The sequence below is a fragment of the Peromyscus californicus genome, unplaced genomic scaffold, assembly GCF_007827085.1.
Source record: "Peromyscus californicus insignis strain IS unplaced genomic scaffold, ASM782708v3 Scaffold_9__1_contigs__length_137607984, whole genome shotgun sequence".
Taxonomy (NCBI): Eukaryota; Metazoa; Chordata; class Mammalia; order Rodentia; family Cricetidae; genus Peromyscus; species Peromyscus californicus.
Genome location: NW_026294617.1, coordinates 87,692,088 through 87,719,530, shown reverse-complemented (window position 1 = coordinate 87,719,530; position 27,443 = coordinate 87,692,088). Strand labels below are relative to the sequence as shown.

Here is a 27,443-nt window from a genome sequence, read left to right as displayed (position 1 = left end):
ATTTCTTCCCTTCCTCCCCTGCATTCCTCCTGTACCCACTTCTCAAATTAATGAGCAGTTCTTTTATTGGTGGAAGTAGTAAGGCAACTCTACGTAGTTAAAAGGGAGGTTTATTTCATGGACTAACTTACAAGTAAAGGGATAGGTTACAGGGTCCGGGAGAGGTGGAGCACAGTCCAGCGGTGTTCTCTGGAAGACTCTGCTCGAGCTACCTGGTCTACCTCCAGCATCCAGGATCCAGGAACCAAGAGAGCCAGCACATCTGGATCTCAGGACTTAATGGCTCCTCTCTCGGCCCCACCTTCTAGGCGTGACAGTTACCGGAAGCCTCAGTGGGGGTAGTACTTCCAGGTCAAACCTGGAACAGCTACCCATTACATTCTTTAATTATTATTGTTACATATGTGTGTGTAGATACTAGACTTGTATACAAAATTATAAATTGAGAAGGATTTCAATAAATTCATCATAACTTAAGTCTACTGTAACCCACCAATATCAAAACTCACTCTTTGAAGAAAGCTTTAAAATGTTAAATCCACTTATAAAAGGATAGTAATCATATGTGTAGTAATATGCAAACTTTACTTGATAAAATGGCCAATAACTATATTTTTTAAAGATTTAAATTTGTTTAATTTTGTTATGAGTGTGTGTGTGTGTGTGTGTGTGTGTGTGTGTGTGTGTGTGAGTATGCACACACACATGTGCCAGCGCCATGCCATGTGCATGCACACAGAACTGGAGTTACAGCCAGTTATGCTCCATTCGACGTGGAACCAAATATGGGTCTTCTGGAGGGGCAGGAAGCAGTCTTAACCATTGAACTATCTCTCCAGCCCCAAAAGACACGTTTTAAAGGGTTGTTTGTTGAGATTCAAGGCCTGGCAGGATGTATGGGTTATAAGATAACTGTCTCTTTGAGCTCCCCACAAGCTGAAAACATAAGACTCAGACTCAAAAACCTTTGACAAGATAATCTGAACAGGAATTAGGGTCTGCTTGAGTCACTTCCACCACAAGAATCAGAGATCGGAGAACGACAGGTATGCGAGGTCTGGCAGCTGTCTTGTTATGGAAGTGACTGACGGGGGTGGGGCAGAAGTGAAACATCAGTGATCTGTGTTAGAGTAGGACAGGGGGGACTGGGGCTCCAAGGCAAACACTTGTTTGGGGGAACAAATTGTGAGGTGTTGACCAAAGTTTTAGGATAGATTAAAAAAAAGCATGGATAGGGTCATGAAATCAGGACCACACTAATATATAAGAACTGAGTTAGAACTAGATAGGTAACAGGGCTAGAGAAAGACACTTAGCAGATTAATTAAGATAATGTGATTTGTCTCAAGGCACCTGTTTGGCAGTGTGTCTATCCTAGTATGTTAGGCATTCTTGGAACAGAGCACAGGCTGCTACAGATGTGGTGGTTTAAATGAGAATGGCCCACATAGGCTCATATATTTGAATGCTTGGTCCCCAATTGGTGGAATTGTTTGAGAAGGATCAGGAGGTGTGGCCTTGCTGGAGGAGGTGTGTCCCTCCCACAAATTAGCTCTTCCTCTGTGTCTCTAACTTGTGGATCATATACAAGCGCTCAGCGACTGCTCCAGTGCCATGCCTGCCTGTCTGCTCCCATGTTCCCTGCCATGACAGTAATAGATTCACCCTCTGAAGCTGTAACCAAGCCCCCATTAAACACTTTCTGCTATAAGTTGCTTAGTTATGGTGTCTTTTCACAGTAATAGAAAAGTTAACTAAGACAGCAGGTGGACACGAGAGCTGACAGTCAATACAACCAAAGTCCAGAAGGCTTCCAGTGGTGGGGCAAGATGGAGAATGTGGAAAGTGCTGAGAAAGCAAACCACCCCCATGTACAGGGCCAGCAAACATGAAGGGGCGGGGGATTCAACAGGAAAGGGCTATGGCACAGAAAAACAGAAACAGCAGGGGAAGAAGAAGAGAAGCACAGTGCAAGTGGTGCCTTCAATTTAAGGGCAGGTAAGTGCAGACAGATGCAGACACACCCATCCATGCACAGATAGCATCCACCTATGGGAGAAAACAGCACTCCCCTTGTGCCTGCATGCAGGCTGGGGGAACTTGAACCTTCTGAGCTATGTTTCTGAGCCTGAAAGTAACTTGATGTCTCCAACACTAACTATCCACCCTCAAGCAGGAGTCTCAGTTAATTTTTACTCCCTCTAACCCCAGCACATTCAAACTGTTTCTTTCCAGATCCATCCTACAAAATAGGATGGTAACACTTTCCAAATATGTCTAAGGAAAACTAATCTAAACCTGAGATAGAATTGTGATTGCCAATAATGCCTTCTTGGGACATGAAGGCAAGTTGGTTTTAGGATCCACAAACCTTCAGTTTGAATTGGGCATGGTATCCCAGGGAGGTTCCCATATGAATGCCAAAAAGAATGAGTAGGAAAAGGGTATTTCAAGGCAGCCTGTTTTCTGCGGAGATAGTTGTGCATAAGTGATTCAGAATGTTCAGATGCACGAGCCAGCCTCACTCTCCATTGTGAAGTATCAGATTGATCCTCTACTCCAGTCTTTCTGCTGAATGTTGCTTTTTACCCCCTCCAAACTAATTACATTAGAGAAACTCAGACTAAAATATTCTGCAAAGCACACTTTTCTCACTATCCTTGTCAATGAACTTCAAATTGTCTTGTGATTTGGGACTTCCTCTTCTACAGTGTCTATCCATTTTGAAATAATTTCAAGTCCCAAATGAGACAAAAAGCATACAGAGGAGCAAAGCTCAGGTGGCTACTCCTAAAACAAAACTCACAACAGTCTGACTGGCACCATGATAATCTATCAAAACATTCTCAAAAGTGTTCTCAAGACATCCTAGCGAAAGGCCTTCAAAACATTTATCGAGTACCTACTGTGTACTGGATAATATGCAATGAAAATAGGATTAAGTCTCTGACCTTAGAGGGTTGTTTTCCAAGAGGACTCAATCAAGCCCTCAAAGCCTTCCAGGTCCCAGCATTAGGAGAGGCTGAGTGATGAGTGAGCTTCAAGGTGCCTCCCCCAATATAATAGCTCCCCTCAAGGTCTTGCCTCTTTTCCCAGCTCAAGCCTCATATGACCAATTTTCACCACAGTCTCAGAGTTCATTGCTGGCTTGTGCCCACAACATATAGTACTCATGGGGCTTTTTTCACAACCAAAAACCAAACAGCCCACAAAAGTCCTGTGGCTGAGCCAGGGGTATGGCTTGGTGGGTAAGAGGGCTTGTTGAGAAGTATTAATCCTTGTGTTAGGAAAGACTGAACATAGTTAGGAACATGATTGAGGGGTAGAAACAGGAGTATTTGAGGGGCTTGATAACTACCAGCCCCTGGCTCCCATTTACTGAGAGGAATAGGGCAGAGATTGATAAAACCAGACACCAAATTCTTCCTCTGGCTTCCTAGTACATGTATACCCCAACACACACACACACACACACACACACACACACACACACACACACACACACACACACACGTACACACGCACACACACACGAGCTTACACATACTTTCCCCTGCCACACAAATACAAAAGTTTCAGCTACACTCAACCCTTAAGTGAACCCTCCCTTAACAACTACCACCCTCCATTTAGACCTCTAGTTCTTTTCAATTTGCAACTGAATTTTTCTGGACTTGGGTCTCTTCACAAACAACCTGTAGTGAATACCTGTTCTACATACCTATGACCTTGAAGTACCAGCCCCTGGAGCATGGACTCGGGACTGCCCTTAAGACCTGAGATGCCTGTAGGCCTTGCCCGTGGGCCTCGCTCTTCTCTCCCACATGGGCTTGGATGGTGCAGACTGACTTAGGTGGCAGACCAGCGTGGGACAGTACCTCAGCCTTCCAAGGCCTTGCTACGATAGATTCTCCTATTATGTTTAGTGAGTTTTCTTTCCTGATAAATTCCTTTTACCCTTTAAGCAGACTCCCTTAGATTTCTCATTATAATAGTCAGTTAAGGGAGACACATGTGAAACATTAAGACACAGTGCTCTTCATAACTTACTCCTGACAGAGTCTCTGAAACCCTTACAGATTGAATTTCTAGGAAAATCTTTTGTTATAATAACACTGTTAACCCTGGTTTCCACATGTTTGTGATATCCTGAGCATCATTTGTTCTAATGAGATTACTCCTTATGACCATATTGGCCAGCTTCAGAATGGGGGGAGGGGGGTCTGTTGCCAACTACATGATCACAGGGTTAGAATTCTACCCCAATTTTCAAAGAAGAAAGAGTTACTGAAAATTAATGTGATCACTACTATTCGGGGATTTAATCAGTCTAAATACAGCAACATCAATAAATACCAGAAAGGACTAGGTTTGTGGAGGTGCCAGGATGCTCAACATGTGGCGGTTCCTAGCAGTAAAATATTCTGCATTGAGTTGTGTGTCAAATGGGAAAAGTTCTTTGTTTATTTCCTATCATATACAGAAAGAACCTTTAGCATCATTAGATATCCTGCTATTACTAAGATTATGTCTTTGGCCTCAGGAATCAGAACCTGTAAGAAATGACCAAACAGGTTCACAGACATTGTACAGCAATGTTGACCAGAATCCTGGCCCAACACTAATCTGGAAAGAAGGATGGAATTTCCGGCATCAGCCATCACTAAGCGCTCAGGATATCTAGAGCACACTGAGCACTGCTTTACACGACTTTTCTCATGTAACTTTGCAAGCAGCAGACTAAGCACTGGTATCTTCACTTACAGATTAAAAAAAAAAAAAAAAAAAACATTGCTTAGCAGGCTTCAATAATTTTCCAGGGGTCACGAGACTAGAAAAAAGTGTCATGCATGATTCAATTATTTCCTATTAAATTCCAAAGTTAATGCTTTCAAGCTTTCTATGACCTTGGAGTTTAATAAAAAGAGAACTTTAAGAGGCCTTGGTTTCTAGGGATGTTCATGGGGGCCATCGCTGAGACAATGAGCAGAATAGCATCCCCAGCCCATGAGAACATTCTACAGAATGTCTGTTTATGCCTATGGTCACACTAACCCATTGCACTCAGCTGTAACCATAGGATGTTTCATTCTAATCATCTCATCACAGTTCCATTCTAGTTCCCAGAAAGGCATTCAGTATGACAAGCAATCTTGGGGCCATGTTTCTGGCTGGTGAACTGAAGCTATATTAAAAAGATCAGCTTCATAGAGCAGCCACAATTTAACAGACCCAGCTCTCTCTGGAGTCTCATGATATACTGGTATAATTAAATGTTGCTATCAGTCACATACACAGGTTACTTGTACTGCCCCAACCCTCAAGACAATTAATGATGCTTTTCATATTTACACATTTCTATTGTTGATATAGCTATTTTACCAATTTTTGTTTATTTGTTTTTGTTTTTTTGAGACAGGGTTTCTTTGTACAGCCCTGGCTGTCCTGGAAGTCACTCTATAGACCCGGCTGGACTTGAACTCAGAGATCCGTCAGCCTCTTCCTCCCAAGTGCTGGGATTAAAGGCGTGCACCACCACTGCCCAGCAGTAGAACAAATATAATTCTTAATCAACAAAGAGCTTATATGAAGACTAAATGAAGAAGACATATAAAAGACTGCATTGCACCTAGCAGAAGACAGGAAGAGACAAAAGACGAGTGAACAGTGTTATCCTGTTTGCATGCTACAAAGCACGCCATGAGATACTTTATCTCAATTTTGTGATTCCCAAATTATAGCTCAGTGAATCCAAGCAACTTACCCAAGTCCATTAAGCAATTAACACACAGTATTCTTAGTCACTTCACAATATTAAGTACTTTGGAGAAGATAATGTGGGTCATGAAGAGAAACATGCTTTAAGCAGGAAAATTATATCTCTACTATTATCATCCCATCATGGCCTCAAAAGAGACCCATTTACTTCAAGGTATCCTTAAGTACTAACCTCTCTGCTGCAAATCACCATTCCTTCTCATGAATGTTTTTCTTCTCTACCACTCCAAATGCTACCAATCTCTGTAGTTTAGGTCCCATCTCATTAGCCCATTAGCCTGTTGATTAACAGGGTTATTGGTGCCCAATTTTACAGCTTTTTATAAATTCAGCATATTAACTCCCTGAATGAAGTGAAGCTGGCACAATTTCCTCCCAGTCTATGGGCTGGCTGGCTGGCTGACTGCTCCGATGCTAGTCTCTTTTGTTATGGAAAACCTTTTAAATTTCACATGGTTCCTTTTGTTGATTCTCAGGGATATTGTTGGGCTACTGGACATCTGCTCACCAAGTCCTTACCTCTACCTAGATCTTGAAGTGTATGTCCCATGTTTTATTCTCAGTCTTGAATAACAAGGAGGTATTCCCTGGCACCTCAAGAGAGATAACAAGTCAGTGGAAAAACGTCAATCAAAAGTTCAGAGGTCTAAGGGGCCCTGCTATCTTCTGCAACTGCCAGGAATTCATTCTGGTTGCAGTAGGAGACATAAAGACAACGTAACACTGATGCTGGATAAAGGCCAGATTCTAGCATCATCCAGGAATCTTTCCTCGTTCCAAGGGCCATGAATGTACACCAATGGCTCCAGGAAGATAGCCAGGTCCTATTTACTTATACTAGACGGAAAACTCCCAGAAACAATGTTACAAAGCTGACTGAATCCAAAGTTCCATAGAGAAGGTGGGAGGGTTTCAAGACCTGAACCAAGACGATGGCATTGGGAATGAAAACAGTCAAAAATTAAAGACAAAAGCAACCCAAACAGTCACGTGGATTTGGAGGTTGGTACTGAAGAGTTACTCTTGTAAAAATCAGCTGAGTGTACAGGGCATACCCTCACATCAGGAAGATCACAGAAGAGGCAAACTGGCCCAAAGAGCAATCATAGGTTGTCCCCTATTTCCCCTCTTCCGGACTGCTTCTGCATGAGACACGTCATCATGGGCAGGGCCTTAAATCCTCCCAATGGTCATATGGGTGGAAAAGCTAGAGAATGCAGAATTGAGCTTTCTTTGAAGATGGTAAGGGGGTGGATGGAAGTGAGGAAAGGGTTGTGGTTACTAGGTCCAGAAGACACTCAGGCTTTTCCCATCACCGACCAAACTCAAAAACTTTTGGACATACTGGGTAAACCAGGAAGTCAGAGGCCTGCTTTTTGGTTCTCCTGTGTAATAATTTGGCAGTTGCCTAAGAAGTGTTAAGGCAAAGAAAATAATTATTAAAACATGATCCCTTTTCCTGATACCTTGAACAAGGTAACCACACAATCCTGGGATGTACATACTTGTAAATAGTAATTCTGGTAGATGAACGCAAACACAAAATGTTTCAAATTTAGGTTGTGGCTAGACAAAAAAAAAAAAAAAAAAAAAAAAAACCTCTAATGAAAGAATTTAATATTATGCTATCAATACACCAGTCTCAGAAATAAATGATGATATGTGACGGCTTACCTTCGGGGCTGTGGGGGAAAATCGATGATCTTTTTACAATTTGAGCTCTGATATTTGCAAAGTGCTTTGGGTTCAGAGCGGGGGAAGGCACACAAGGAGTATACAAACAGATACATAAATCAATCAGAAAGGAAAAGGGGAAGCAGGAAAAGAAATTGCTCACAGAAGACAGACAAATCACTCTGAAGCAGAATTTTATTAAACTGTACTTAGCTCTGATCCTCACAGAGCAACAAACAATAAGAATTCCCACAGAGGAGCCCTAGCTCCGTAGAGCGCTCTGTTAACTTTCCTCACGAGGCAGTGCTGACCTCTAAGGGCAGGCAGGCTCCTGTCAGCTTCCCAGGGCATGTCTCAAAACTGTCTTTGAGAAAGGCAATGATTATCAATCAATTCTCTACCCCATAATGCTCTGGCTTCTTGCGCTTTTAATATCAAAAGACTTCCTCCAAAAAATCCAGTAATCAAGTTCCCTGGATCACACACAGGCTGAGCTTTTTGATCAAGGGTTCACATTTAATGCCCTGAGCTTTACAAGAGGATATACCCTGTTGAATCAGCACACACTGTCAGTCTTGCTTCTTCTAGAAGATTTTGAATGCTAACAGTGCCTTCATTTATAATTAAACCAATGAAACTCATTCTGATCATTATGTTACCATTGTGTATATTTCCAAGGATGAAATAAAGCCTATGCAATACAGAGAATGTGAAGCAGTCAATCAGCGTTAGCACATGAAAGCTTTAACAAACAGACCTGTATTAGTTACTTTTCTCACTGCATGACAAAATGCCTGACTAGAAGGGACTTGAGGGAAGAGGGCTTTTTTAAGCTAACAATTTGGTGGCACCGTCCATCATGGAGAAGACTCAACGGCAGCAGAAGTAGGAGGCAGCTGGACACACTGTGTCCACAGTTAAGAAGCAGAAAGGGATAAATATCAGTTCTGTCTCACATTCCCCTTTTTATTCAGTCTGGAGCCGCAGTGCTTAGCGATGGTGCTGCCCACATTCTGGGCAGATGCCCTCCCTCTTCAGTTAAACATTTCTAGAGAAATACTCCTAGACATAAAGCCAGGGTATGGTTCCATGGTGATTCTAAGTCTAATCAAGTTTACAATGATAATTAACTGTGACAGGGAAACTGTCCAGTGTGTGCATGTACACATTTATGTCTAAATACCCTCTGTTACTCACAGTGAATAGGAACCATCCACTGTATTTCCAAAGATCATCAGAAAACCAGACCAAAGGAAACACATTGCAATTCCTAGGTAGAAACTAAAAATAAAATATTCAATGACAGTATTATTTTTATGTACCAACTAACCTCTATACTCCCTCCATTTTCTCTTGCCAAAAGGGACAAAGATAGGTCACAAATAATTTTCAACATTCCTTAGGTGATGAATGAGTAAAATTTCAGGCCGGAGTCCTATGGCCACATCTTTCTTTAACTTTTTCTCTCTCCTTGTCCAGTACTCTTTGAACTCCGGTATTTAAAAATCTCTTTTCTATCCAGTTTCCTATTCTGTTTTCAGGCTAATGAATAGGAGCTCCACATTTAAATCTGGGAGGTTTTCTGCCCTCATTACTATTCACCTCTAACATTATCCTCAGCTGCCTTACCTTTCCTCAAAATTATTAAGAGCATTACTTATGCATAAATTAATCATTAGGCATTTAACCTCCAAACACCTTTATGAAATGGGGTTTACTGAAAATTTTAGATAACTGTGAATCCTCACTTTCCAAATGAATTTAAAAACCAACTGCAAACAGTCTACTAATAAACATTTAAAATTAATATTTGATCGTTTCCCCAACCAGTCATATTTTCAGATTGTCAAGCTATCAGATGTGTTCACAATGGCCAGCTAGCCATATTTTAAATTAAACGTAAGCCCCTGGGATTTAGCCTTTGTGGGTTTTGCACATCTAGACCCATGTCAATATCGAGAGTCAATACAAACCTAATACTAAAACACTCCATCTCTTAGGGTGAAATTTTATAAGACTAAGGATTCTCTTAAAGCATCAATACACTTTTAGAGTTGGTTTTAAACCCCCAAACAAACTCAATTGAAGGGGAGTTTCATTATAATTGAATAAGGAATTGAAACTTGGATTGTGCAATGCATTATGCAATTAAACATACAAGCAATTTAATTAAAGTTCTAATTCACTTTAGATTTCATTGTAGTCTGCAATTAGCATGTTTCATGCTACAGTCAAGTATTCAGGGGTCAGGAATGTCATGCTGAAGGTTGGTCTGCACTATCTACAGCAAGCCCTATGTTAATGACAAATAGATGGTGGGCAATAGGTACTGTTACTAATCTCCTCTGAGGTTGAGGCTTACTCCTCTACACTCATCCATTGGCTTCTGGGCAGGGACTGGCAAATTTTCCTGACAGGGATATAGAAGAAAAGGAAGCCCATACTCTAAAGAAATGGTACTTTCTAGCATAAGCTAGCCTCCAGGGGAGAAGGAAAACTATGGACTAAAGGTCTGGTATCTACTATTTGATACTGTGTGGCTCTGGAAAAGCTGTTCTTCAGGTGAACCTGTCCTAAGTGTGAATGAGAACTAAGTCTGAGATCATCTAAGATGTAGACAATTCAAGAAAAAAAAAATAATAAGCTGTTAACTGACAAGCTACGAACTGGCTGAGAGAAGTTGGAAGTCCTCCTGACCTTTGTGTTCCAAACCTGGGACTTACATTTCCCTAGAGAAATTTCTTCAGGACTCTCCTGTATGTGTGTGAAAATACGTACTATGTCCCCTCTTCTACCCTGAGAAAATATTTAACAAGACTATGTACCACCTTGTACTACTAATCCAGCACTGAGAAGGAATTCCTTCCTGAGACGGAATGCTTGGCTAATATAACCAAATACAAAAGTATCTTCAAGATAAGAAGTGATAATGCAGCTCAGGGCTCAATTAGGTAGTCATTATTTTCTGAAGTAGCCCTTTAATCTCGATGCCCTCCTAACTTGAAGAACTCAGACGAATCCGTAATTATTTATTACTAACCCTCATGGTATGAAAAGAATCCATTAGATTACTTTATGCTCTTTTTTTCCCTACCAAATCGAAGTCCTGGAGGTGAGAATAAACAGTTTAATTTTTTTCTTGCTCTGAAAGACACTGAGGTTGTAATAATTGAAAAACTCAATTCAAGCCCCTACCACAATTAAACAGGCTGGGCATATTTTGTCTTAGTAAACTACATATGACCTAGGGTTTGTTTTGTAATGTATGAAACACTATTTCTAAGCTATCCAGTTTTTTTTTTTTTAATGCACCGACAGCAACAGATTTAATTTAAAATGCTACTGTTCAATATGTCAAAGCTCAAATATTCTCTGGGAAGAAGCTTTAGTGCATATATATTATTAATGTACTATCAGAGACTAGACCCCTGAGTTGATTCTGACCAATGGCTCATCAGTCAAAGGCCACAGAAATCAAGTTTGGTAGATACAAGCAAATCAGAGAACTTTCTTACAGACATTCTTTTGAGGCAAGGAAAAGAAACAAAATATAGGAACTCTGAAGTTTGACCTAAGGAGGTAGAAATCTTAGGTTTATTGTGTGTGTGCTGCATGCATATGTTCATATGAATATGCACACGTGTGGAAACCAAAGGTTGACCTCAGCGTCTACCTTGATCACTCTCCACATTATTGTTTTTACTTAATTTTATTTATCATTATTGTGTATGTATTTGAACATACAGTCTAATGCACAGGTTTGAAGGTGAGAACACAACTTCTGGGAGTCAGTGGTCTCTTTCCACTTTGGGTTCTGGTGATCCAACTCAGGTTGTCAAGCTGTTTGTAGGCTGTTTGTGACTCCACTTATTCGAAGAGCTGGCTGTTTTGTGCAGACAGAGATGGTGTAATTGTAAAGATATACAAAATACAAGGACTAATGACTCACAGAGCATTGGTACCTGGAATATTCTAGCCACCTATGAAGTAGATAATGTAAGTTCCTAAGCACCAGTGTTTTCCCAGAGGAAGATGGTTGGGAGAGATGCTACTATTCGAACAAGTGACCAAGTGGATCAGACAGATGGCTGGGATATCTATGTCCAATCAAGCCTTGCAACCCTTAGTCCTAGGTTTATCATGAAGGTGAATGAGGGTGCATCTTGTTGTTCCTCCCTTCATCAACATGTGTGGTAGGCACCCAGTGTCACCTAAGTACTAAATGAAAAAGACAGATTTCAGACTCATCTTAATCCACCCTGAAAACTAGCCAGGCATTATTCTTAGATCATGGGTTTTTTTCTTCCCAATTCCTTTACTCCAAGACTAAAATTTCATTACTGAAACAAGTGGAAGAATAAAAACAATATCAAAACAAAGAAAATAGAAGTGATTTGCAATTCTTATTAGGCTCAACACTGTGGTTACAATACAGCAACTCAAAATCATGATCTGAATTAACTTACAAGTTAATATTTTATTTCCTTTGCTCTAAGGAAATTCCTGGAAGCTAACATCATCTTTAAAAATTGTTTCTCATATGTACAATGTTACCTATTATTTGATTTTATAAAACCATCAAATATGTTTTATAAAAACACTAAAAAGTCGACATATTTAAATTCTAAGTCTTATATTTGATTTAGTGTACAAATGTATTACTCAAGAGCATCTTGCACTTATGAAACAAATTCAGGGCAACTTTTCTCCCCAGAGAACAGTGGTAGCCATTCTTGCTGTAAATGAGGCAACATGGAGAGCAGAAAATGCCTAGACTGAGGTGAAGCTCAGCCTCTGCCATTTGTTAACTGGGAAAAAATAAAAACCATAAGCAGAATACTTAATCTTTCCTCCATTTTCTGTTTTTTTAAGGACTAATACTTTCCCTGCTACCTCGCAGGATTCTTTAAGTATCAAATGAGGTATTATCCCAAAACCACTTTTGAAATTTAAAGCACTGTATAATAGCAAGGAATTATCACGATATGCTACTCGAGTCTAAATACTCTACTATGAAGATTTAAAATCTGAATCTTTCCTAACACACTAAGAATCAAGATAATACAAAGCTGTGCAAAGTTCAACCAGGAATCCCAAAATTTGTTCGTAAACATCTCAACTATATCAAGTCTATAATTTTTTGCAATAATAGCATCTAGCATTCCTTTGAACCTGCCCATGATATTGGACAGAATCATCCATGCTTTTCTTTCATCTCACTTAGCATTTAATTGGAGTAGTTAAGGAAAACTTCAAACTGAATTTTCTTTTCCTTTGAAAAGAAAATATGTATTAAGTACAGACTTGGAAAAATGTCTCTCCTCAAATCCTAAAGACGGTCATCTAAGGGAGAGTTAAAAGTATTCTGCTTGGATTCAAGAAGTGACGATGACCAGGTGTGATGGTGAAAATGTGGAATCACAGTACTTTGGAGGTAGAGGCAGGAAGACAAGGAGTCCAAGTCATCCTCGGCAAGTTCGACACTAACATGAGCTGCATGAGACCCTGACTCAAAACAACAAGAACTATGGCAATGGAAGGTTCTACTCGAGTAGGGAGCCATTGGCACTTTGTAAGGAAGCATGATTTTACCATGAGAGCTGACCAAAGATGAAGCAAATAATTTCACCAGGAACTTCATCACACAAGGCATTCAAGTACATGCTGAACTTGGAAAGAAGCACAATGCACAATTCTTCAAAAAGTAAATGTCTTCCATTGCAGATCCCCTAAATTTTTATATCCCCAGTGGGCTAATAACTGAATGTGTGTCATCACATACATGGGTCTTTTTCTATATTGACACTCCCAGTGCCATTCTCCCTAGACTAAGACAGCAGGGGGAATAAGCCATTCCACGGGCCTTGTAATCTATCACTGTTTTGTAGTCACATTGTAAGATTGACATGAAAATAGAATCCACGGATGTAAAGTATATAACACATAGTTATCACATGAATTCCAATAAAGAGAATTTATCACAAATATTTCCAGTGCCTAGAATGTCTGTTGAGGATGTATGTGATGCTCAAAACACATGACAAACTAATGATGAGAGATGTACAATACACACTGATATTTAAAAGTTGTTTCAAAGACAACCTTCCAATCTCTCTAGCCAGCCTGAACTTACCTACAACATCACAAACAGAAACAAAGTCCTTCCTGCTTCCACAGCCAAGATTAGCAATTTCCAAATGCACATTTACTTGTGTTATATGGATCAAGATCTTCCCACTTTTTATGAATAAATACTCTAAATGTTGCTGTTTGGTTGAGATTTTACTGGATAAATCTTATTTAATATTGGCAAATTCACTAAGTGACAATTATGTCATTTTTCTCACAGAAACCATATGCCAAGTTGACTCAGTACAACCACCAATTCCAAAGCACACTTATTCTTTGTGTTAGTCTCCAGACAAGCTGGAGACAGCACAGTCACCACAGGACAGGTGAACCTCTCCTGGTCGTGCTGTGATTGTCCAGTATTGAAAGAAAATTGGCAGATCAAAGGCTCTGTTACAAAGGCTCGGAACCAACACTAACTCTGCTTAATAATGTTATTTGCATTTCATCTTAACCAGAGTAATGCTTGTTTGCTGATGGAACCTTTGATAGCAATCCTTCACTTTCCCTCTGCCTGTGACTTCTCCTTCCTCCTAAGCATATTCAGCCAGGGCCAAAAAAATGTCAAATAAGCATTGAATGCAACCAGAGAAAGAGAAGTTGATCCCCACCAAACAGAACCAGAACCAGAGTACTGCTTAATATTTACAAATGATTTGTCGTGCATGAACTACTTTCCCATGTTTCTGGACAAAGAAAGATACTAAAAGGCTCCACTTAATGACAGCTGAGATTGTTCTGAGCATTGTCCTGTTTTGCTTCTTTTTACAACTACCAATATAATTCCCTATACTAACTTTACTGCCAAGTTTGAAAGGTTATAGACAATGCATTAGATTCAGGGAGGTTGAACTGGCTTCAACATGGGAGATTAATATGAATGGGTCATCTCTGTGAGACTCAGCTCCATCCAGGGGTAGCAAATCATGCCAGCCTGAATTCCACACCTGTAAACAAACTCTTCATATTAAAACTGGTCAGGAAATCCTTCTAAGTTTTGTTTTTATTACATGTATTCATTCATTGTGTGTGTTTGTGTGCAAGAATGTGCCTGTGCATATGTGTGCAGCAATCATGGAAGAACTTGCTGGTACTGGTTCTCTCATTTCACCACCATGTAGGTCCAAGTTGTCAGGCCATCTCACTGCCCATGAAAGTCTTTTCATGTGATAGAATAAACGTCTGAGGAACTAGAAGAAATTGCTTTTTATAGCACACACACACACACACACACACACACACACACACACACATATATATGCTTAAGTTTTATGTCTGTGTTGTGACAAAATATCCTGACCAAAAGCAACTTAGAGAAGGAAGTGTTTATTTGACTTACAATTCTGGGTTACAGCCCATCAATTCAGGAAAGCCAGGAACTCAAGAAGTTAGTCACATCAACACCCAAGATGCAGTCAAGAGCAGAAAGCAATAAATACCTTGACCCTTGTTTGCTGTTTTCTCCTCATTGAGGGGACAGCCTAGTGAATAGTGCTGCCCACAGTGGGCTGGATCATCCTACATCAATAACGAAGACAATCCTCACACGCATGCTCAACTGCTCTAGATAATTCCTCATTACGACTCTATTCTAGGTTATACAGGTGATTCTAGGTTGTACAAGGTGACAGTTCAAACTAACCAACATACAAATATGGACAGATAAAAAGTGAGAAAGCTTGTAAGTAGGTATTTTGAGTATTATGCCAGGAAGTCTGACAGTTCCCATGAAAACACTAGCAGGCTTTAAATATCCAGAAGAAACCAAAGCAGGTACCAACACAGTGGAAATGTCACCCGTTTTACTACCCCACACACAGACTACCCAAGGAGGCCCATTCTTTAGCCAGCACTATTGTACCAGTGTCCTCTGCACTTTCTAGTGTTCCTCAGTGAATTCCCTGGAGAACATGTCAGGATAAACAACAGGCACAAGTGCGTTCATGCTGGGAAGATGATGCTTCAAGTGCACAAAGATCATCATGAATTAAAGTCTTCTCTCACCGGTCCTCTTGGGCTGGTGTTCAGATCAAAGCTCAGTGAGTGATTGTGTCCAGCCTAGAGTCTATGGGGCTCATCCTCAGTCTTGTTTCTAAAAACCCACAAATAAGACTTACAAAAATAGGCGCCCTCGACTCATTGAGCAGGCAATTATGCTATTCAGTTGAACAGTTAAAAATATTGCCAAATATGGACAAGTCATTCAGGTTTGTTTTTGTTTTGGTGGAATGGAGAGCACTCTGGAACTAGATCATGGGCTACTGGACTAAACAAACAACAACAATGAAACCACAAAGTTCTACAAAAGTTTGGCCCTGCTGCTGGTCCATGACAGCTGAGACCTTTGATGGCTGACACACATATACTGCATTCGCAAGGTGTAAGCATCTTCTTGTGCTCTACACAAGAATCAGTAAGTACAGTCTAGGGACCAAATATGCATCCCCCCAGCTATTTTTCTGGAACATACCATCATTCATTTCCATGTTATCTGTTGTTGCATTAGTGCTTAACACTGATATAACCCAACAGTTCTGAGGAGAATTACGGCCTACATAGGATATTTATTCTCTGGCTTCCTATAAAAAGTTTACCATTCCCTGGTCCAAAAGCAAAAATTTGTTGTCACAACATATACCCACATTCATACAGTTGAGGGGATTCTAACAGCCCAGCCCGCTCATGAAGACAATGATGAAGAAAGGAGGCAGTGGCACAGGAGGGGGAAGAGGCAGCAAAGGAGCTCCTGAATGGTCATGTTACAGAAATCTCTTGCAGAGCTTTGTATAAGTATAGGGAGGCAAGTCCAGCTGAGCAAAAGTATAAACAAAGTCAGTCTTAGGCTCCCCAGCTCTATAGTCTCCATTCTCATTCTCTCCTTTATCACTACCAGTCACCCCTATTTAATAGCATTCCAGAGACTGGCCTCTGTGCTCCTTTCCTTTTAGGTATTCCCTGTAGGACTGTGCCTGCCACCAAGTACGGAGTCTAGAAATCTGAAATGGTGCCTGTCAAAATGATGTGTACATCTGCTATCATCAGCATGCGTCTTTCATCAAGCAGTAACAAAGACCATCTTCTTTTGAAGTTCCTAGAACTTTCTTTGGAATTGAGGGGACACGTGACACGGTGTTAACAGTCTAATCTCAGGATGGGTAGAGAGGTGCTCTTCATGGACCAGTTGGTGGTGGCTCCCCAGAAAGGATGAAGTGAGGAGTACTGGCCATTACAGGGAGAATGGTCACACCATAGGTGCTGATGAGGGTGTTAAGGAAACCTGCTGAGCAGTGGAAAGGATAGGGGCAGGACAAGAGTCTTCCCTGCGATACTGTCAGAACACATAAGTTAAACCACATGGACTCTAGTGAAGAATAGAGGACAAGTAAAGCTTTTCTTCTGAATTTGACAGACTGAGGGCTGAAGGTGGAGTGGGGGGAGAGGCAAGTGCCACCAGGAATCAGGAATATGGAGGAGGGGACAAAAATGAGGAAGCTCTGGGCTCTGAGCGTCCCAGCTCTAGAATACAATTTGAATGAAGCTCTGCTTAAATCTCCCAGGGACAAGGAAACTGCACGTAGCACAAGCTGCAAATTATTTCTGCAGTTTTTAGCTCATGTGAGGATGAGATCAATGCTACTTAAAAGACAGGCTGGATAATGTGAAAATTATCCATCCTGCTTTGTTCCATGCATCTTACTGAAGCATTGACTCAGAATATCACAAAGTAGTCTATCTAATATCAGGTCACCTGCCCATAAAAATGCCTTAGGAAAAACACAATGTCATATTTGAAAGCTAATAATGACATAAGACAGAATGACACCAACTTCCTAAATTACAAAAATAAATCAATGCCACCTGATGAAGAATCAACAGTGGATACCTTCTTACAACACTAAAGAAGTCTCTTTATCCATGGACTGTTGAGAGTTTTTTACATACTAGAATCCTCTAGCCCATCACATCTTTGCTTCTTTGCTTTCATTAGTTGTCATAAAATTCTAAAAGCAAAATTTTGAATTTTCAATAAAATATAATAACTTATTATGTGCTATGTGATGTGCTAAGAGAGATTGTGAATATGAGTAACACTAATGAGATCCCTGCCTGCCCCCATGATGTTCACAGTCCAGTGGAGGAAGCAGTCATAAGTAGACAGACAGGCACAAAGATCAAAGGCCCCAGGCAGGTCAGCCTAGGAACTGTAAATGTACAAATACAGCAGCCAAAACAATACAAAAGTAATTTCACTTTTAGTATTTCAAAGGACACAAAAGGGAATGTAATTCACAGTTCACAGACATGCATCTCCTGATACCATTCCCTCTCAGACCTCATAGCTAACTCCAAATCCAAAACCTAAACTAGAACTAACTCACACCAAAACCTAAACCTCCAGATGCATCTCCAGACCCATGAGACATTCTTTATCTACCTCTCTGAGCTCTAACAGTGATGTTCAATGTGGCACCTATCTTAATAAGGAATAAAGAATCCTTCCTCTTCAACAGAATACAATATAAGCTAAACTGAAAAAAAAAAAAGTGGTAGATTCTCTTTAACAGAAGGGTGATCACTGAGTGGAGGTAAAGCCACAGATGTTGTGTGTGGAGATTCCTTGTCTAGCAAAATAATTTAAATTGTGAGAGAATATGGGGGAAATAGGATCATTCATTTGGCATAGAGGTCAGGAGTAGCACATGGAAACATTTAAAGCCAAGACCTGTGGCATCTAGAACCAGCTATCCACCAAAGACTTCTCCAGGCAGTCTTCAGGCATTTATTGTACATGAATGCTTGAGTACCATGCATCCTCTAGGGACTGAAACAATGTAGCCAGAGCCAAACTGGCATAGGGGACAATGGGGAGAGGTGTGACTGGAAAGAGGTGGGATAAAAAAGATGCAGGGCTTTCTTTAGTTGTGGTAAAAATAAAATTATATTTTACCAAGTACAACAGACAATCTGCGAAGACCGAATGTGGGTCAGCATATGATCAGATGGCCTCCACGTCCAGTGCAATTAGAGTAGTTGAGAGGGTGAGAAGTAAGGAGCTAGGGATGCAGAAGACTCACACAAGAGTGTGTAGCGAGGCAGAGTGCAAGCCAGCAGAGCCTGGTAGGAGACCGATCTGAGGTGAAGGCAGAGGGCTATGTGAATGCCATTCTTGGCCCCTATCTGCTGATGTTTGAGTAAATGAGACTGGAAGAAGAGACAACTTGGGTTGAAACATCAAGGGCTCATGACTGAAATTTAATCAACTATACATTAACTGAACACTACTTTATTTAGAAATACATATGTCTAATTTCAACTGCAATGGCCCCATCATGTTTTATGCCCACGGCTTCTAATAGGTTCAGCAACAAGGAAGTACTCAATAAAAATTTTCAGAATGAACACAATTTTATATTGTAATTACCCCTCTGATATTCATAATACCTGGGCAATACTTCGGATCAAAACAAATTATACTTGATAAAATATAATTCTGAGTTTGAAATGTGAAAGAACATACATTTATACACTCTATATAGAAACTACGTTTCAAGAAAATGTTCTTCCCTGGTAGAGTGTGAGTTTGAAGGGAATGCTATTTTATTTGACCTTTGATTATTTAAATTTTTCTTTTTAATTCTGTGGCATGTGTGCTCTTTTTGTGACTTCAATTCCTTTGGGAAAGAGAGAGTGAATACATTAAGAAGGTACACCAGATCTCACGGTGAAGGGACCTCAAACTCGTGGAGCTTTGTGGCTACATCTCCACCCACCCTCCTTTGGGGCGGAGCCACCTGTCTAGATGACTGCTGTGACATAAGCAGTGTGGCCTAGGGCCCCTCCCTAACACTATGCTCTCCATCTCCATTCCCATTCTCTCCCTGCCCTGATATCAGTCGTGCTATTCAGTGAATGAATATCATGGGCTACTACCTCAGCAGGGACTGCCTGAGCTCTGTCCCTCAGCACTGTGCCCGCCAGGACACAGTTAAGAAATCTGAGGTGGTTCCAATGATAATGGCCTGTGTATCTTCGAAGGACTAAATAAAAATGGCTAAAATTTCAAGAATGTAGTTGGGCTGGTCAGGAGAAATCCAAGGCAACAGGACCTTTTCATTGCCCCTAAATGGTACAGAGGTCAATTCTGAACATCCTGCTTCTCTTCTCACTTTATCTTTTCTTTCTCTTTCCAGTCCTTCCTTTAAAAGGTTTTGGACTGTAGCACACACTACACAGCTGCAATCCCAGCACTTGGAAACCTGGACGTGATAGAATCAGGAGTTCAAGTTCAACTTTAGCTATTAATGAGACTGAAGTCAACCTGAGCTATATGAATCACTGTCTCAAAAAAGAAAGAAAGAAAGAAAAGAAAAGAAAGACTTTGTTGTTCTTTAAGTCCATTTATTTTATAATTTACACAGTTTGAACTTATTCCTGCAATACCAACACAAACACACACATACACATATACACACACCAATCATATATATGTGAATAACCCCTGTGTATTATTCATAATAAAAACAAGCAAAATAAAGCAACTAAAAATAATCTATTTTAAATAACACAATCTGAATGCAGTTGGATATTTAACACCCTCCTGGATAAAGATAACCCTGTGCACTGCGATACCAAAATCTGCGGTAATGTTGCTGTTCAATGTTGTTCAATGTTGCTGATATGGTCCTGTGATTACTAGTTCCCTAAACTGGAAAATGAGTGGGATGTTTATTCATTGAAAGCTAAGCAGAGAATTCATAAAAACACAGTAAATAAAGGGGATTTGAGAAGGTATCGACAGCCTCCTAACGAAAGTTCAAGCACCACTGTCTGTGGGCACTCCTATCCACATGAAAACCAGCTTTCCTGAATACAAACACTTGTCATCCTATTTCTCAGATGACCAAATGGAATTATAGGAGACGAATGGCAACAAAAATCATTTTTGGAATAAACAAAAGCAGGCAATGCCTCCTAACCAGTCAGCCTCTTAAGCATTTAAATGGATGCTTAGAGAAGGCTCCCAGCACTTCAGCGCTTAAGCATCATTTAGCTCCATAATGCTTTCCACAATCTCAACTACTACCCCTTTTAGCAGGGAAAAGGAGAGAAAACTCCTTCCTCCTTCCCTGTCCAAGTGGGTCACTGTTGTCTCTCTCCGTTCAGCCTTTTCTAAGGAGGTTGCCAAGTTCTACTGTGGTTCACTGCATATTCTAAATGCTGGAAGTGGTTATGGCCAAACAAGGTCAGAGAATATGCTGCTGAGCAAGGATGGGGGTGTTCTTGGGAAAGACAGCGGCTGAGATTCATGTGGCCTCTGGGAGATGCCTTGCTTTCAGTACATCCTCATTGTTTACAGGGGCCTGCAGACTCGGCCTTCCTCTCTAATATCCCAAATTAAGAGCAGGATTTAAATGCCTTAAAGGTGTCTGCAATTATTTTAAACAAACAAAAAAAAATTGTCTAGTCACCCTATAAACAGAACTGTCGTTTTCAGTAAATAACACTAGCAAGCATTTCATCTGTCTTAAAAATACCAATTCCACTGATCAGCCACCATGGTCCTTTTCAATGCCCCTCTAGGCCACAGTCCAGAGAGTTCCAGGAAGGCTTACAAGACTCAGGGTAGGGCTAAGGATCCCGGCAAGGGCTGACCTGCACAGATGTGGAGGCTTGCTGCATTTTCTTCATTGTTAAAATACCACAGGGCTCTTGGTTTTCTTTATTTTCCATGAGTTCTAAGAGCATAATGATTTGAGATAATGGACAAAACGGAACAAATCTGACCCTTGAGCAAAATCTTAAGCATCAGGATTTTCCCAGATTGTTCTGTTTCACGAAGAACAAGGTAAGACCTGTCTTAGAAATCTGGCAGCATGGTTACTAGGGCTTCCTGGTATAACGAGCTTCAAAAAGAAGCAGGGAAGAAAGATAATAAGGTAGCCCAATACCTTAACAAAATCCTGGTTTTATGGGGCCCTACTTGTTATAACTTTTGCTTATAGACACCCTCAGGTCCAACTCTGAGTAATTCTGCAGAAAAACATGCCCACCTTCTACCTCTCCTAAGCAGTCAACAAAACTCCAAAGTAAAAATAAGACTCCCACCATAGTTCATTATATTCCTGGGCTGCTTCAACAGTATTCAAAGATGTAGAATGCCATGTTCCCTGAAGGTGCAGAAGCCACCCTGAGTGCAGAGGAGCAACTGAAGCCTATCTATACCCCTGTGTACCTTGTAGAGCTGTGACTGCTAGCTGCCTGCATCCAAAATGCCACTCCCCCCACCCCCACCCCGTCTTTCACAGCAAGAGAGCCTTGATTCAAACCCAGATACAAACCCACTTGAATCAGGAATGATAACCCCAGCCTCCCCTCTCACATGCAGTCATATGACCAAGTTCTGGCTTGACTTAAGAAAAATACGTGTTGTTAAAGGTTCATTAAAAGAGAGGGATTACCTTCTGCCACCTACCATGTGGATTTTATAGCTGGAATTCCAGTAGCTCTTTTTTTTTTTTTTTTTTTTTTTTTTTTTGATTTTTCGAGACAGGGTTTCTCTGTGCAGCTTTGCGCCTTTCCTGGGACTCACTTGGTAGCCCAGGCTGGCCTCGAACTCACAGAGATCCGCCTGGCTCTGCCTCCCGAGTGCTGGGATTAAAGGCGTGCGCCACCACCGCCCAGCTCCAGTAGCTCTTTTATACTTTAAAATGACCAACACTGAAGACAGAAGGCAGATGCAAAGACAGCAGAAGAGAGTGTGAGCCTGACAGACAGCCGATCCTCAGAGAGACACCCTATCAGACAGCCTCTGCTTACTGCAGATTCTTGTACACGAGAGAGGGTAAGCATTTATTTCATCACTTATCTTGTAGTACAGATGAGCTATTGGACTTTAAAAAAAACTGAACAAAATGGTCACTGATATGTCTATCACGCAATCCTAGGAGCCTGCCTCCTCTGAGACAAGATACTTAGCTGCCCTCCCCTGGAGAAACTCCTTCACTCAGAAATTCTACAGCCCAAGAAAGACATCAGAAAATTCTAGTCTTACATCTTGCCACAAAGACCAAAAGCTTGAGATCCACTCTGCCTCTGGATACACTCACTGTCCCCAGCATCCCATGGTTCTGATTTGGACCATGCAACTCCAGGTGCCTCACTGAAGGAGCACAAGGTATATGAGGTTGACCATTCTGGATCACAGACTAGACCAACATTGCCCACTTACCACCTGTGCCCAAAGTGAATGCAACCTGTAATGAGGGCACCATGTTAAGGCAGCCTTTAATACTACTGACCTTGTATACTGAACTAAAAATGTTAGCTTTGTGCTCATATGCATATTACAATCTTAAACATAAAATACTACTACTAGCAGCAGTAATAAGAGACATCACCCTTTCATCAATAAACACCATATGGCTTACATTGCAGCATCTGGCTGGTACTTCACTGAGATGGTATTTGCAATTGACTAAACATCAGTATCCCCATTTTACAGATGCAGGAACTGAGGCTTTCAGAGGACAGATGACTTAGTGAAGACTGCAGAGAGCTACAGCTGTAATTATAGCACAACTCAAGACTTGTTTTAAACTTAATTTTTAAAAAAAATCTATACAATCCTGTCTTTCAAAAGATAAGGGAGTCTTGAGTCAGCAAGATGGCTCAGCAGGTAAATGTTCCTCATATCCAAGTTGATGATCTGAGTTCCATTCCTAGAACCCACGTGGTAGAAGGACAAAATCTGTTCCTAAAAACTGCTCCCTTACCTCCATGGACATACTGTGCTGTGCATGCATGTGCATACACACATACACACACACACACACACACACACACACACACACACACACACACACACACACAAATACATATATGCACAATAAATAAAAACATAAAATATTTTTCACCAGAACTTCAAAAACCATCCTAATTCAACCTCAAATTTTGTATTAACACAAGCACTTCTTAAAATAGAAACAAGCAATAAAATCTTGATAGAATTGGTCAACAAGTGGCGAACAGTGCCAGAACACAATGAGACAGACCTCCAAAGTGTTCTCTTTTAATTCCATCTTTTTTAACAGTTTCCTTTCAGGGCAACCAATGTGTTCCCACAAGGAGGGTCATTATGCACCTCCTTAGTTTATAAATATCAAAATTACAAAGAAACAACCAACAGCGTGTTCTTGCTGGTTATAGCTCTGTGTGCCCTGTTTCTTTTGAAGCAGACCTGGGTATTTTCACAGCTTTGTTGAGCATCCTCTTTAAGTCAGGGAAAGAACATTGAAAGAAACCCAGTCCTGAAGCATTCATTGAATATACCCGAAACTCATCAAGGAATGAAACAATAAGTCAGTTTAAAACAGAGGGAAGGCATCTGTCTTTATATTAGAAGCAAAGGATTTGCATATATGTACATATGTGTGGGTTTTCTGTTTAATTGAAGGATATATATTAAAACATAGTAATTGCAGGAAAAATTTGTCCTTATAATTCCATTTTTGAGGGGCTAAAAGGTAAAAACTGAAAATACTCCTAAGAGAAGAAAGTTAAAGGGAAGGATTGAGCTCCCTCTTTCTTCCTTTTGAAGAAATTCACCAACATTCCTGTCCTGGGAGACCAGATGACCAGCCCACAGTCTGCCCATGCTCAGAGCCTCTGTATGCTACCAGCCTCTAGCGGAGAACAGCTGCTGTGACTCATCAAGGATTGAAATACTGGGACACAAAGAGTGCTTAAAAGGAGAAATGTAGGCTGGGGAGACGGTTCACTGGGGAAAGCACCTGCCAGCCGAGCATAATGCCCAAGTGTGAACCCTGAGCACCCAAGGAAAAGCTGGGCAGAGGTGACAGCTGGCCTTTAACCTCAGAGCTTGAGAGGCAGAGAGAGGAGATCCCAGAGGCAAGGTGGCAGGTCTAGCCAAATCAGTGAGTTCTGGGTCCAACTGAGAGACTCTGACTCACTACATAAAAGGCAGACACCAAGGGAGATACCCGATGTCATACTCCAGCCTGCCACGTCCCCGGCGCGCGCGCGCACACGCGCACACACACACACACACACACACACACACACACACACACACACACATCGCATGTGTGTGCAAGTGCACACCATAGACACAAATAAATTTTTAAAGTAGAAATACTCACAAAGCCATTTCAAACTGTTCCAGCCATTTTTTCTTTAAATCTTTTGTTTTGCAATAAAATTCTAACCCATTTTGTCCTTGGGTATGGATGAGGTAGAAGCCATAAGACCACTGTGAAAATGAATAGTCTTCAAGTTAATAATTATCATTTGTTTAAAAAAATTTCCAAATTTATTGGAGTGCCTAACCCTCCACACAAAACCTTACAGCTCTATCAGCATTAATACCGATGATTGTAACCAACTTCATATTGATGAGAAAATCATTGTTACCATATTGATCCTAGGAATTAAAAATGATCAGATCAACTATGTCACGATCCCATCATACCTCACAGGAGCCTGTACCAAATTAATTTCTGAAAACTAAATTCCTGAACCAGTAAACAGCAGTAAGGTACATCTGACTCCAGATTTGCAGGTTCTGTATTCAAATACTCAACAACTGCAGATGAAAACAGCATTAACCACATCTGTACTCAACATGTGCAGACTGTTCCCCTTGTCATTTTTGCTAAACAATGTGGTACAACAGCTGCTTACAGGAATTTAAGTGTTGTCTTAGGTATTAGAAAGAACCTAGAGATGTTTGAAATTATAGAGAAAGACATGCATACGCTATATGCAGACACTAAGCCATTTTGTATAAAGGCCTGAGTGTCTGCAGATTTAGGCATCTGCCATGGAAGGGGTGGCCTGGACACCAAGGGATAGCTGCATTTGAATATTCAAAGCTCTACATAAATTACTAATAGTAACATCCCGGAAGGTCACCTTTTTATTTTCTTTGTCAGTGGTAGGATTGTTGGCTATCTTGTAATGCTGCAGATCTATTATTTCCTTCATCTCATAGTTATCCCCTTTCCTTTTACACACAATCACTGCCAAGTCGAATAAGAAGATATGCCTGTAAAAGAGAGACAGCGCGGTTGAGTGACAGACATGGTTTAGGAGCTCATGTATTTCTCTTCCTGGATGTGATTACACCAACCAAGCATTCATCTTTTGGGCCACATGGGAAGCAATGAGGAACTCAGGCTCACAGAAGCATCACAGGCCTCCACAACATTGATGGAGAAATGGTGCCATTCCACCCCAATTCCCCTCAGCTTAACAAAAAGAAAGGGAAGCACCATAAGAAGAGAAGTACATAGACTGCAGTTATTGAAAGTACACATTGAGGTAAGCCATAAAGCTACTCATGAATAACTGATCTCTTATTTAAAAGCCAAAAACTCAGAAAAAGTACTCATGATCAGGGCAGTAGCTCTCCCACTACCTTCAAAGCAATCGGTCAAGAGCCTTGAGAATTCTTCACCCCTTCCACAGACAAGGCAGAAAATAAATTCCCAGGGTCCCCACTCAGGTGGGAACTACTGTCTTTCTAGGTGAGCAAACCCAAGCTGGGGGATGTGTGCGAGTTGCCAAAGGTCATATTGATGATGTGGTGCAGAGTAAGATCACACCCAGGCTAACTTCAGAGCCTTACGTTGGGTGTCACAATTTAATGGGTCACCTTAAGCACAGCTGGGGTGTAAGAGAAAACTGCAAAAACAGGAAAGCGATGGTTAAGTTTCTGTGTTAATATTTCTTTCTTTTTCTTTTTTTTTTTTCTCTTCCTTATTAAAAGCAATGTTAATTGGGGAAGGAAATGAACCCTCTAACCTTATCATCCAGCCGCAATAGATGTGTGCTTTTTAAAACTCTCGGTGATTAACACACATATTCTTAACCAACGATTGTGACAATGACATATTCACAGTGCTCAAACACTTTCCTCATCCTCAAAATCAGAAGTGTGGCTCCTGAGAGCTACCTGTGGAATCCGGGCGTTAAGGCGGAAGCAAGAGCTGATGCTGCCCCCTGCTGGCAGACTTTCTCTTCTGCAAGAGTCCAGGAAATCACCACAAAAGCACCAGTTTGACAATCATGTTTCCTAGTGGCGAATATTCAAGGACTCTGTCCAAAAGCTTCCCTAAATAAAAATATAACTAGAGAGTCTCCATTTGACCTTTCTTCTCAGGATGCTTTGCATTAATTTTAGTTCATTTTTAAATGAATCTACTTTTTTAAAGGTAATCATGGTTTTGTGGCAATTGTCTGGTGGCATTTCACAATTGGGAGTCATATTTTCACCTGTCTTATTTTCAAGGGTTTTCATTTAGCCCCTAAAGACTTAGGCAAATCAACACAGTACAGACTAGAAAGCGAGGTAATCCATAAAGCCTACATTAGAGAACGTAAGGGACCACCAACTGGCCTGTCCCCTTGCCTGACCACCCCCACCCCGTCCGAGAACAACGGACACGAGGTGCCATCGTTCCTGTGACAGCAACTACTAATTGTGAAAGCACCCAGTGCTCCGATCTTCTCACCTTTCTTGCTTCGTATGCTTGTCCAGTGTGGTTATTCGGATTTCACCATCTCCCTGAGGTCGCCCAAAGAGCAAAACTGGCTGGTTCTAAAACATAAACGCATTTGTAGATAAATATAACATGTGTGTCTGACCTTTTCACAATCACATACAAACAGAAGTAAACATTAGTAAAGACGTTTTCCTGGACAACTACCCTATTACAATTGATATCATTTTTATTTATTTTAGCACATTTACTCTGAACACACAAGACTTTGATATCAGATATGCTACAAAAATCCATCTGTCTTTGTAATTACAGCGGGCACATTGTCGACACACTTTTACA

General features: G+C 40.8%; 1 protein-coding gene across 2 annotated transcripts in view; it reads right to left on the bottom strand.

The window, feature by feature from the left end:
• Positions 1-27,443, bottom strand: part of Vav3 (vav guanine nucleotide exchange factor 3) — a 335,871-nt gene that overhangs the window by 128,057 nt on the left and 180,371 nt on the right. For both annotated transcript variants that reach the window (XM_052730572.1, XM_052730573.1), the window contains exons 13-15: positions 27,114-27,199; positions 25,513-25,645; positions 24,741-24,850 (exon numbers count right to left, since the gene is read on the bottom strand). In XM_052730572.1, coding sequence (XP_052586532.1) covers positions 24,741-24,850; positions 25,513-25,645; positions 27,114-27,199 — 329 coding nt within the window. The remainder of the gene's footprint in view (positions 1-24,740; positions 24,851-25,512; positions 25,646-27,113; positions 27,200-27,443) is intronic.